Below are 13,616 nucleotides of genomic sequence, written 5' to 3' on the forward strand. Positions count from 1 at the left end.
TAGCTTGAGCCCATTAATGTTAGCAACACTCCTTCCAGCCATAGCATCACTCCACTCCGCTGGAGGCAGTATCAAAATGACCAAAAAAAGACACAAAATGACAGAAAAAAACTAAATTACTTAAAAAAGACACAAACTGTTACACAGCACAGATACAGGACTCAAATGCAGCACTCGGGAGGCAGAATCAGGATGTAACCAGTCTTTAATCACAGGCAAAGGTTTGGTACACGGGAGTTCAGTCAGGCAAGGCAGGCAAAGCAGGAAAACAATCCAAAGGGAGGCAAGGCAGACAAACAATCCAAAGGGAGGCAAGGCAGGCAAACAATCCAAAGGGAGGCAAGGCAGGCAAACAATCTAAAGGGAGGCAAGGCAGGCAAACAATCCAAAGGGAGGCAGAGGCAGAGTCCAATTACAAAAAAAGACACAAATTGACCAAAAAATACAAAATTACCAAAAAAGACACAAAATTACTAAAAAAAGACACAAAATGACAGAAAATGACAAAAAAGACACAAAATGACCAAAAAAACCTAAATTACTTAAAAAAGAAACAAAATGACAAAAAAGACACAAAATGACAGAAAAAAAGTAATTCACTTAAAAAAAACACAAAATTATCAAAAAAGACACAAAATTGTTTAAAAAAGGCACAAAATTACCAAAGAAATACACAAAAGTACTAAAAAAGACACAAAATTATTAAAAAAGACACAAAATTACCAAAAAAGAAACAAAATTACTAAAAAAGACACAAAATTATTTTAAAAAGACACAAAATTACCAAAAAAGTAATTAAAGGGACCTTCCACACACAACACGGTAAAGTGCCATTCATATAAAACTCACATTAAACTTTCATATCAAGGTGGGGGCCACAAAATATCGTCACGAGGGCCACAATTGACCCGCGGGCCGCGACTTTGAGACCCATGCTCTACTCTAAACAGTCATTGACGTTGCATTCACGTCCTGGAAGTTCTGAGCAGTTTATTTACTCCTTTACTTCAGTTAATTTATGGAAAGAATGATGTTAACTTAATTACCTCTCAGAGACAAGAACACTTCTGGCTTCTGTTCTGGCAGAAGAAACCAGAAAAAAAAGGTCACAGAACGGCTGAGAGAGAAAACTCATTATCCAGCTGTGTGACATCTCTGCTGACACGCTGTAATTAACATTTTGACACTTGAGGCGTTCTGAATGCTGACTCAACACCCTGCCACGCTTCTGAAGAAGTTCTTAATCACTACAGCTGAAGTTGTCTAATTCAAACATCATTCCAGAAAAATGTGAAAGCTGTGTGAAACACTAAAAAAAAGAAAAAGAAAAAGAGTTGCATCGCATTCATATGATCACATTGTGGTGGAAGTAGTATTTAGAGCCCTTACTGAAGTCAAAGTTTATTTATAGAGTTCGCAAAATTCAGTTTCTGAATTTTTCTGCGACAAAATTACCTCTTCGGCTATTGTTGAATCCTTTTCATGTCTTTTTGTGTCTTTTTTAGTTATTTTGTGTCTTTTTTTTGTTGGTCATTTTGTGTCTTCTGTGGGTTTTTTGGCTATTCTGTCTTCTCATTTTTTGTCTTTTTTGTAATTTTGTGTCTTTTTGTGTCTTTTTTGTGTCTTTTTTTAATTAATTTTGTGTCCGTTGTGTCTTTTTTAGTTATTTTGTGTCTTTTTTTTGGTAATTTTGTGTCTTTATTTTGTCATTTTGTGTCTTTTTTTAGTCATTTTGTGTCTTTTTTTGGTCTGCTTTATCTTTATGTCTGTATGTGATGAAGAAACCATGCTTTGGCTCTTTTGGAGACTCCAGAGGGTTAAACAAGCTGAATACAAAAATGCAACAAATCCACCGTCTCCACAAGACAAAGCACCTGCTGATGTCACTGCTGCTGCTCCACTGCCTTTTAAAGACATAATGTTCACCTCTCTCTCTCTCTCTCTGTTATTTTTAGTAAAGTGCCGTTTGAAGAGAGAGTTTTCACTGTTCTGAAGTGGCTGCAGCTGCCAAATGACCAAAGGTTCGTTCTTCCCTGATTTACTAAAGAAAGTGCTCAGCAGGTTGAAAAATGAGGACACTTCCACTGAGCAAATGCCATAAATGTGTTCTTCTCTGGTGTCGTCAGTGCTAAAAGTAACATTTCAGTAAAAAAATGACCTTCTCCTGCAGACCAGATTTCTACACATTGTATCTGGAGGAACCTGATAAATCGGGACACAACTATGGTCCAGTGAGTGGAGGGGTGAGTTCACAGAGTCCGTAAATCTTACACTGCAAAAACCAACCGACAGATAAATGACAAGAAATAACTAGAATTAAGCAAATATACATGTTTGAAACAAGTAAAAGTATCTGCCAGTGCAGTAAGTAATGTTTTCTTTGTAAGAGTTCTTTAAATAAGTACAAAATATCTAGGCCAAGGGCCTCAAACTAGCGGCCCGCAGGCCAATTGTGGCCCTCGTGACGATATTTTGTGGCCCCCACCTTGATATGAAAGTTTAATGTGAGTTTTATATAAATAGCACTTTACCGTGTTGTGTGTGGAAGGTCCCTTTAATTACTTTTTTTTGGTAATTTTGTGTCTTTTTTTGTAATTTTGTCTCTTTTTTAATAATTTTGTGTCTTTTTTAAAAATAATTTTGTGTCTTTTTTTAATAATGTGTCTTCTTGGTAATTTTGTGTCTTTTTTTGGTAATGTTGTGTCTTTTTGGTAATTTTGTGTCTTTTTTGGGTAATTTTGTGTCTTTTTTGTCATTTTGTGTCTTTTTTTTTGTCATTTTGTGTCTTTTTTTGTCATTTTGATACTGCCTCCAGCGGCCTCCAGGTAATTTGAGTTTGAGACCCCTGATCTAGGCACTGGAAAAAACAATGATACATCCATCCATCCATCCATTTTCCGCCGCTTATCCGGGGCCAATATTTTAGGTAAAAACTCACCATATTAAACAGTTGAATAGATTGAAAAACATGAAAAAGCTCACAATGTCAATCCTAAAAGAAATTTTTACACAAGACTGAAATCCCTGTGAGGAGGTTACTCACTCAATTTTGTTTGTTTTATCAACTATACAAGACAAACAGAGGTAAATTATACTCAAAACAAGATCATTAAGATTCTATTGCTAGATTTAAGAAGAAAATACTTGGTAAGCGTCATGTTTTTTGCAGTGTAGTGTTCACATCACTTGACTTGCACCCTTGTTCCGATATCAATCCCATCAATCATCATATCAGACTCATTTAGCCTTGTAATTTTGTCCATTACAGCAGATAATCACATATCAGTTTTATAGATCGTAACTAAGAAGGTCTGAAGTCCATTAAAAGGCCTCAGATAAAACATCTCCATAGAAATGCTCTAATGCTCTAATAAGAGCCCTAATAAAACAATTAAAATCACATCAGCAGAGGCTGATTCTTTATGAGCCGTAATGAATAACCCAGCGGGAGTCTGAACTGATGCAACCAGCAGATAACTTTGCATGTTGCAATGCATCAGTTTTTTGATGCATCAGGTCTTTGGAGACCGAAAAAGCCCCATAAGAGTGAGTTTATACATTCCAGGCTGCATTCTGACAGAATCACACTAATAAACGCTCATTATTGTTTATTGTTAATTGTTAAAAAAGTCCCCATTAGCTGTCACCAAAACGAGAAGAGCTAGTCTTCCTGGGGTCCAAAAGAAAATCACTAAACCCTGAAGCAGACCAAAAAAAGACATAAAATTACCAAAAAAGACACAAAATGAGAAGAAAGAATAACCAAAAAAACCCCACAGAAGACACAAAATAACAAAAAAGACACAAAATGACCAAAAAAAAAGATACAAAATAACTAAAAAAGACACAACAACAGACACAAAATTAGCAAAACAGACACAAAAAGACACAAATGACCAAAAAAGACACAAAATTATAAAAAAGACACAAAAAACTAAAAAAGACACAACAACAGATGCAAAATGACAAAAAAAAAAACAGAATTACCAAAAAAGACACAAAATTATTTATAAAAGACACAAAATGACCAAAAAAAGACATAAAATGACCAAAAAAAGACACAAAATGACCAAAAAAGACATACAATTACCAAAAAAGACACAAAATGACCAAAAAAAGACAGCTTTACCAAAAAAGACACAAAATGACCAAAAAAAGACATAAAATTACCAAAAAACCCCACAAAATTACAAAAAAAAGACATTAGAAATTACCAATAAAAGTAATTAAAGGGACCTTCCACACACAACACGGTAAAGTGCCATTCATATAAAACTCACATTTAACTTTCAAATCAAGGTGGGGGCCACAAAATATCGTCACGATGGCCACAATTGGCCCGCGGGCCGCCAGTTTGAGACCCCTGCCCTACATGGTTTGGTTCAATGGTTTTAATTGTCAACACCATTTCATTAATTACTTTGATCTGGATCTAATTTTAATTTAATGTTAATCCAGGATGAGGATTATTTCATCACACATGCATCAGAGCTCTCTGCGTGTTGGTGGTGCCCCGTGTTGTGCAGAATGAGCCCTTTTTATTTTTTGGCCCGTCAAACAGTGAGTCGGCCACTGATAGAGAGGAAAATGACTTTCTCCTTGTGTAATCACAGAGTGAGAGCAAACAATTAACAGTTCTTGAACAATGCAATTGTTGACTCTAAATCTCTTTGTTTATGTTATTCACTGACACTATAATTACTTGTTAATATTTAATTGACAAAATACTAACATGAACAATCAGATCACAAGTCGGCTTATGTCTTCCAGCTGCAGTATTTGTAACCATTTCTGGAGTCATACAAGTTCACACGCAAAGACTGACACAGTTTAATTAAACATGCACATAAAAAATGCAGCTTTGGAGAGTGCAGTTCATCCAAACTTTGTCAAAAACGAAGCTGATCTTACGGTAACTGACGTTTTTTAAAAAAGGGTTTGCTCAGTTCATGTTTTTCATCAAGTAATCCCTTCAATGTTTGGTTCAGTTGGGTGGAAGAATGTTGTTGGTAACTTAAAACGTAGGTTTTAGATTTCCTCCGCTTGCAGGGGAGCGAGATGATTTCTGAGGGTCGCCAATTCATGTTGGAAGTCAGCTCTGTCTCCACTGTGTTCAAGTGCTCATGTGTTAATGTGTTTTAGTCTTTTTGGTCATTTAATTACGTTTTTCGGGGTCATTTTGTTTCTTTTTTTGGTAATTTTGTGTCTTTTTTTGGTAATTTTGTGTCTTTTTTTTGGTAATTTTGTGTCTTTTTTGGTCATTTTGTGTCTTTTTTGGTCATTTTGTGTCTTTTTTTGGTCATTTTTGTCATTTTTTGTCATTTTGTGTGTTTTTTGGGTCATTTTGTGTGTTTTTTTGTCATTTTGTATCTTTTTTTGGTCAATTTGTATCTTTTTGGTCAATTTGTATCTTTTTGATCATTTTGTGTGTTTTTTGGTCATTTTGTGACTTTTTGGGTCAATTTGTATCTTTTTGGTCAATTTATATCTTTTTGGTCATTTTGTGTCTTTTTTGGTCATTTTGTGTCTTTTTTTGTCATTTTGTGTCTTTTTTGGTCAATTTGTGTCTTTTTTTTGTCATTTTGTGTCTTTTTTGGTAATTTTGTGTCTAGTTTGGTCGTTTTGTGTCTTTTCTGGTCATTTTGTGTCTTTTTTTAATCATTTTGTGGTCAATTGTGTCTTTTTTGGTCATTTTGTTTCCTTTTTTGGTCATTTACTAATTAGCAGTAAGTCGCTCAACAGGGTAATGCACACATGATTTTACACAATTAAATGAAAACTTTGTGCACGCACATTTCACAAAAACATTTAATACAGTTTTGGATTGAGCATTTTATGTTTGGTGTGAACTCTCTTTCAGCATTTAGTTTCCGTGCAACACTAATTGAAAACGGGAACACAAAGCTTATAACCCTAAGTTATTTACTGGAAAACAGGAGGCCTGTTGCTGGTTGTTTTCAGCTGTGGAACCCACTGCAAACTGGAAATTCCTGTGCTAGTGCAGACTGCAGCTAACTGCAGTTTTTTTTAATCCCAGACGTCTAGTGTTTAGCTTGTTTTGGATATAAAATGTTGACTATGGAGACAAAAAGAAAGGGTTAGTGTAGTTTCTCTTTTACCCCATTGCAACCAACGCCATCCTAGTTGTTTTGATATGATGTTTTTTACTCTTCCTGTAAGTCGCTTTGGATAAAAGCGTCTGCTAAATGACTAAATGTAATGTAAATGTCTCAGAGCCTGCTTGCTTTTCCACAGGCTCAAGGGGCCATTTTTTCAATGAATCCAACCACTTTTATACATAGTGATGGTGAATTAACCAGCATCACTAACTGTGCACAGAGTGTCCGGTGCTTGTTGTAAACAAACAGAGATCGCTAAGTGAACACCTCCTGCAGCAGCAGCACATACACACTGTACTGCTACAGAGCTAACTGTTAGCCTGTTAGCACATACACACTGTACTGCTACAGAGCTAACTGTTAGCCTGTTAGCGCATACACACTGTACTGCTACAGAGCTAACTGTTAGCCTGTTAGCGCATACACACTGTACTGCTACAGAGCTAACTGTTAGCCTGTTAGCACATACACACTGTACTGCTACAGAGCTAACTGTTAGCCTGTTAGCGCATACACACTGTACTGCTACAGAGCTAACTGTTAGCCTGTTAGCAATTTGCAGACTGGACGCAAATTGCGTCCAGCTGCAGCTGGGAGAGACTGCTGCAGGAGGACTGTGCTGCTTCGACTCATTCTTACGCTTCTTAACATTAAGAAGAGTAAGAACAAGTCTCCAATAACACCAGAAAAAGTCGCTGAATTTGTCTCCAGTCGCTTTTTTGAAAAATAGTCTCTAAGAGGGTCTGAAAAGTCATTAAATATAGCAGCAAAGTTACTAAGTTGGCAACACTGCTTTGCTGGCTTTTACAAATGGTGCGTGTTGTTGTGGCGTCCAGTACTACGTCACATCCTGCTTAGTGTTCTATCCAATCAGCAACCAGGCTTTTATCAGGGGAGAAAAACGGCCCTGCTCTTCTACAGGGACTAAAAAAGTCCAGACAAAAGACCCTCAGGACGGCTCGTATTCAGATTAGGGGTGTTTCGACGAGTGAGACCGCCTCATTCTGGGTATTGGACTGTAGTTGAAACAGCCTTATTATAACTCTTTATAGTATGTCACTTCCTCTTTTGCTCCTGTGATAATTACTATGGCCACAAGAGGTCAGCAGCCCCCAATAAAACCCAATTAAATTGGCCCATTTATTGAGACGACTGACCTTAATAGAAGTCGGAGGAGGCCCCTTCTGCTTGAGATAACATTGCCTTGAGATTCATTATCAGACTCATTGGCTGCATGTTGGCACCATCATTGTTGACAGCTGTGTTGTGAGTCACACTGGCAACCTTCCAATCCATCAATTCCCAGTTAATTCCAATGAATAAGGGCACACGCTCCAATGGCATGTGCACTGTAAAAAAAAGAAAAAAGTTGGGTGAACTCAAAATATCAAGGCAACAAACTTTGATTAAACTAAATATTTTATGTGTTGTTTTTGAGTTTGCTCAACTCTGAATTCTGATTTTTGTCAACTCAACTGTAAGTTGTACTAACTTCAGAATTAGAATCAGAAACACTTTATTAGTCCCTTGAAGGGAGATTATTTTTGAAGCAGGACACACAAGACAAGGTACACAACGATAATAGAATAAGACCCAATAAAAGTCTAATTAAACACAGTCAAAAAAATGCCATACGCATATAATCACTGACACATGTTCATTACAGAGCTAATACCCTAGATGGAGAGTTAATACCTGGTATAGGCGAAAAGTGCAATGTGCAGATGTGCAATAAGCAGACTTGTGAAGATGAGCAATTTGAGGGCTAATTTATATTAGTTAAATAAATAATTTGATATAATTTACATTGTAATTACTTTTAATCCTTCCTTCTGCTAACCTCTGCAAGTTTTGATTGTAACGCTGCTATGAAATGTCACCTAATGTTGCGACCACAATTTTGAGTTAGCATTGATACCCTAACGGCTACTCTCGTAGCTGTAACAAGCAGCGCCGCTAGCGCCTGCTAGCATCTGTTAGCCGCTAGCATCAGTTAGCTGCTAGCTTTTGCTAATGACCGAATACCTGTTTGTGTTTAAATGTTGAACATGTGAAGGTTGCCTTCTCCAACTAACGACGTACAACACTGCACAACACAACTCAGAATAAAATTCTCGTATCATTTTAATAAATTTAATCAAGGGTTGATTACTTGTGTGGACTCTAGCTGGAGGCAGCAACAACAGCCACAGTGAGACTTCAAGTGCAGTGGCAACTTGGAAAGTTGGCTTTCTCACATTTCCCAACAAAGAACTAAGAGTTATCAGAACTATTGTCCCTTGTTGTGAACCCCAACTTAAAGATATAAGTAACAACAACTCACCAACTTGTTTTTGAGCAGACAACTGGCTTCCTTTGTTGTGCTAACTTACATTATTGCCCTAAATGTCAATAATTTATATTTCCAAGTTTTACCAACTTAAATCACTGTTTCAGGCCAAAAAATACAAGTTGGCTTTAGTTTAGTTCATGTGTCTGCTGTTCCCGCCTCTGGCAGGACACTCTGTGCTTCTCAACAGGAAACAAACATACCTTTCCAATGAGTTGCAGTTCTCATGTTGCCAGCAGCTGATTGAACCTGACTTTAACAAGCTCATTGTATCCTGACACCATCCTCTTTGCATCTGTTTTAAGTTAAGGCTGAACATCAAAACACCTGAAGCAATTCTGATCAAATGAAAGCGTGGGGCTCTGCAGGATCTTGTCCCAACAGTTTCTGGAATTACAAAATGTACCAAACAATGGAACTTGTCCTGCCTTCAGCTGTTAAAAGTTGTTCAGCTGTGTTTGCTAGTTTTTTAATTAGTTTTTAGAGTGTGTTTGCTAGTTTTAATGAGTTTTTAGGGTGTGTTTGCTAGTTTTTTAATTAGTTTTTAGAGTGTGTTTGCTAGTTTTAATGAGTTGTTAGTGTGTGTTTGCTAGCTTTAAGTCATTTTAGAGTGTGTTTGCTAGTTTTAATGAGTTGTTAGGGTGTGTTTGCTAGTTTTAAGTCGTTTTAGAGTGTGTTTGCTAGTTTTAATGAGTTGTTAGCGTGCGTTTGCTAGTTTTAATTAGTTTTTAGAGTGAGTTTGCTAGTTTTTTAATTCGTTTTTAGAGTGTTTTTGCTAGTTTTAATGAGTTGTTAGGGTGTGTTTGCTAGCTTTAAGTCATTTTAGAGTGTGTTTGTTAGTTTTAATGAGTTTTTAGAGTGAGTTTGCTTGTTTTAATGAGTTTTTAGAGTGAGTTTGCTAGTTTTAAATGTAGAAATCATAAAAACTCTTACTTCTAAACAACCAAGTTATTTTACAGAGAAATTCTTTTAAAATACAGATAGTACACCGTTAATATCTGAATGACGGTAAGCAACTTTTGGTGCCAGACTTTTAGTTTTACTATATTTTTTCCCCAGTGAAACAGTAAAAATTGCAGCAATATGTGTGTATTTTTTGTATTTGTACATAGAATTCCTAATATCAGTAAAAAAAACAGAATGTAATTTGTACTTCATGTAGAAAAACAACAAGAAAAACCCTGTAAAATAAGACAGTAGATTTCAGCAGCAGTCTGTGTTTAGTCTGCAGTCTGTGATGACAGAAGCTCTTAAAGTTATGTACTTACTTGATTCCTGTGGTCAATGTCTCGTACCATCAGGTTGAATCACTTATTGTAAGTCGCTTTGGACAAATGCGTCTGCTAAATGACATGTAATGTAATGTTCACAGAGATGAAATATTATATCTGGTGTTTTTGGGAGCTTTCTGTGGAAAACAACCATCGAGAAGCTCTGTAAATCTGTTTCATCTGTTTCCTGCAGATGATTCATCCAAACGATGCGTTCATCTCGTCTAATTAGGGGCTTTTATTGATATATTACTGCCAACATTCATCCCTGGTTTTCCACTTGCTGACAGTTTTTGGAGAGCGCTGAGAAAACTCCAGATCAGAATCATTTAGTGTTCACTCCTGTCAGAGACGGAGGTTATGTCTGAATTTTGCAGGTGGAAAAAGTTTAGACGTGTAATGAAAGCAGCACATTAAGCCTGAAGGGAACGGGAGAAAAGGTTATAATGGTTTGGGATTTTTCATTAGTTTTAGTTTTAATTTCGTTGTCAATTTTTGTAACGAGTTTTTAGAGTGTGCTTGCTACTTTTTAAATGAGTTTTTAGAGTGTGCTTCCTAGTTTTTTTTTTCATGAGTTTTAGAGTGAGTTTGCTAGTTTTAATGAGTATTTAGAGTGTGCTTGCTAGTTTTAATGAGTATTTAGAGTGTGTTTGCTAGTTTTAACAAGTTTTTAGAATGTGCTTGCAAGTTTTAATGAGTTGTTAGCGTGCGTTTGCTAGTTTTAATGAGTTTTTAGAGTGTGTTTGCAAGTTTTTTAACGAGTTTTTAGAGTGTGTTTGCTAATTTTAATGAGTTTTTATTTTTTGGAAAATGCTTAGTTTTAGTTTAGTTTTTATTAGTTGTAGTTGTTTTGTAATGGGGTATTTGTTGGGTGCCAGATTAAAAAAAAGTCACAATAAACGTTTCCTTTATTTCCTTTGTCTGATCCATCTCAGCCCCAATAAGTTTATTAAGTCATAAAACCAGATAGATTAAATAGATTTCATATCAACCAAAAATGTTTACGGATGAAAAAAGTTGACAAAGACGAAAACAAAGGACATTTTCTCCAAAAAATTAGTTAGTTTTAGTCAGTTTTGTAACCACAAAATACAGTTTCAGTTAGTTATAGTTTTTTTTTAAACTCTTCAATTCTAGTTTTCGTCATTTCTTTAGTTTTCGTGAACTATAATAACCATGGGAGCAAAATGATGAGATTTCATGCTTGTTTCATGTTATTTCCTGCAGATCATTAATGCGATCCAGGGCGTGGATCAGATCATGGGTCAGCTCATGAACGGCCTGAAGATGATCGGCCTGCACCGCTGTGTCAACATCATCATCCTGGCAGATCACGGTAACACCCTCTATGTGTAATGATGACGGCTCAAAACTACTTAGCAGTGGTCCAGTTTCTCTTTCAATGTCATCATATTATACGTTTGATGATGATATACCAAGTAAAACTGGAGACAAGCTCAAATAGATTTAGTATCAAATGATAGAACTGGATGGAACCCTCTTATATGTTAGATTTGACACCTTTGTTCACATTTGACACATTTAAAATTCTTTATTGAGCATGATAGTGTTTTGGAAGTTAAAAAAAGATTCAAAATCACATTTTATGTTGGACTAAAGGACTAAAAAAGACCCAAAATGACCAAAAAAGACACAAAAAGACACAAAATTACTAAAAAAGACACAACAAAAGAAACAAAATGACCAAAAGAAGACACAAAATAACTAAAACAGACACAATAAGACACAAAATGACGAAAAGAAAGACCTTGAAAAGACAACAAAAGAAACAAAATGACCAAGAAACAACACAAAATGACACAACAGACACAAAATGACAAAAAAAGAAACAAAATAACTAAAAAAGACACAAAAAAAGACACAAAATGACCAAGAAAAGACACAAAATGACAAAAAAATTATAAAATCAACTCATTTTCAATCTTCTGCATCTGGAGAAATAACTACACTAGGATCCGATTAACAGAAAAGTTACTTTCAAAAGTTGACTTTCACACTAAGATGCAGGTTTAAGCGACTCCGTTTCAAGTCTCTTTGTGGACATAAATCAATGCAAACATATATAATATATATGTTGTGTAATATTTTAAGGTGTTTGTGTTGCAGGTATGGAGGACACGAGCTGCGACAGGAAGGAGGTTCTGCAGGACTTTGTGGGGAACATCAAGGACTTGTGGGTGACCGAGGGCCCGTTGGGACGCATCAGGGCCAAGAACAAAGACACAGAGTGTGAGTCAATGAGATTATTATTATTCATTATTTTGGTCATTTTGTGTCTTTTTTTGGTAGTTTTGTGTCTTTTTTTGGTAATTTTGTGTCTTTTTAAAAATAATTTTGTTTCTTTTTTAAATCATTTTGTGTCTTTTTTAATAATTTTGTGTCTTTTTAAAATAATTTTGTGTCTTTTTTTAGTAATTTTGTGTCTTTTTTTGGCAATTTTGTGTCTTTTTAAAAATAATTTTGTGTCTTTTTTTAATAATTTTGTGTCTTTTTTTTAATAATTTTGTGTCTTTTAAAAATAACGTTTTGTCTTTTTTTTTGTAATTTTGTGTCTTTTTAAAAATAATTTTGTTTCTTTTTAAAATAATTTTGTGTGTTTTTTAATAATTTTGTGTCTTTTTTTGTAATTTTGTGTCTTTTTTTGGTAATTTTGTGTCTTTTTTTGGCAATTTTGTGTCTTTTTAAAAATAATTTTGTTTCTTTTTTAAATAATTTTGTGTCTTTTTTAATAATTTTGTGTCTTTTAAAAATAACATTTTGTCTTTTTCTTTTAGTAATTTTGTGTCTTTTTTGGTAATTTTGTGTCCTTTTCTAGTAATTTTGTGTCTTTTTTTATAATTTGGTGTCTTTTTTGGTCATTTTGTGGCTTTTTTGGGTCACTTTGTGGCTTTTAAAAATAATTTTGGCTTTTTTAATAATATGGTGTCTTTTTTATAATTTTGTCTTTTTTGATAATTTTGTGGCTTTTTAAAATATTTTTGTGTCTTTTTTAGTAATTTTGTCGATTTTTTTTTTGTCATTTTGTGTCTTTTTTAGTAATTTTGTCGATTTTTTTTTTGTCATTTTGTGTCTTTTTAAAGTAATTTAGTGTTTTTTCTTTAATTTATTATTATTTTTTAAAATAATTTTGTATCTTAATTTGCTCATTTTGTCACTGCCTCCAGCGGCCGCCAGGTAGCTCCAGTTTGAGACTTTGGATTCAACAAAACACTGATATCATAAAAAAAGAGTTGTGAAAGAGTCTCCCAGCCTCAACAGCTGTAATCAACAATCGCGTGGTTTCTCATTACAAGCAGAAACATCCTCCTCCAGGTCACGCTCTCTTTCTAATTCGTGTTCTCAGCCTGATAATTATCTACCTGCTGACATTTTTCACCCCTCAGCAGCACAGCTGGCTGCAGTTGTTGCAGCCAACCAGCATGTTCCAGATGTTCTTAATAACCGTGATGTTCAGCCGCCGTGTCGCCTCAACAAAAACATCCGGGCGCCACTGAGCTGCAAGCCAAATAACAACGCCCCTGTATGAAGATGTCAGATAACGTGACAATGTTTTAATCAGGGAATCGTGGCTTCAAAGTGTAAAATAAGATTATCTTTCTGACGTCAAACTGAGATTATTAAATCTAGAAATAAGCATGTTTTAGTTTTTTTGTAATGGGGTATTTGTTGGGTTAGGGCAATTTGTCACTTTTTTCTCATAAATTTGAGAATTTTTTATTGTAAATTTGACATTTTTTCCAAAAAATGACACAAAAAGACAGAAAAATTACTAAAAAAAAGAAACAAAATGACCAAAAAAAGACACAAAATAACTTAAAAAGACACAAAAAGACACAAAATGACTAAAAAAGACACAAAATAACTTAAAAAGACACA

At 35.0% G+C, this 13,616-nt stretch overlaps 1 protein-coding gene across 1 annotated transcript in view; it reads left to right on the forward strand.

Annotated features, from left to right (window-relative positions):
* The window catches only part of LOC131984929 (venom phosphodiesterase 1), a 63,100-nt gene that overhangs the window by 21,112 nt on the left and 28,372 nt on the right, over window positions 1-13,616 (forward strand). Inside the window, exons 10-13 of the mRNA XM_059349894.1 lie at window positions 1,956-2,021; window positions 2,171-2,243; window positions 10,947-11,055; window positions 11,847-11,969. Coding sequence (XP_059205877.1) covers window positions 1,956-2,021; window positions 2,171-2,243; window positions 10,947-11,055; window positions 11,847-11,969 — 371 coding nt within the window. The remainder of the gene's footprint in view (window positions 1-1,955; window positions 2,022-2,170; window positions 2,244-10,946; window positions 11,056-11,846; window positions 11,970-13,616) is intronic.

Source organism: Centropristis striata, chromosome 14 (genome assembly GCF_030273125.1).
Source record: "Centropristis striata isolate RG_2023a ecotype Rhode Island chromosome 14, C.striata_1.0, whole genome shotgun sequence".
In the NCBI taxonomy this organism is placed as follows: domain Eukaryota; kingdom Metazoa; phylum Chordata; class Actinopteri; order Perciformes; family Serranidae; genus Centropristis; species Centropristis striata.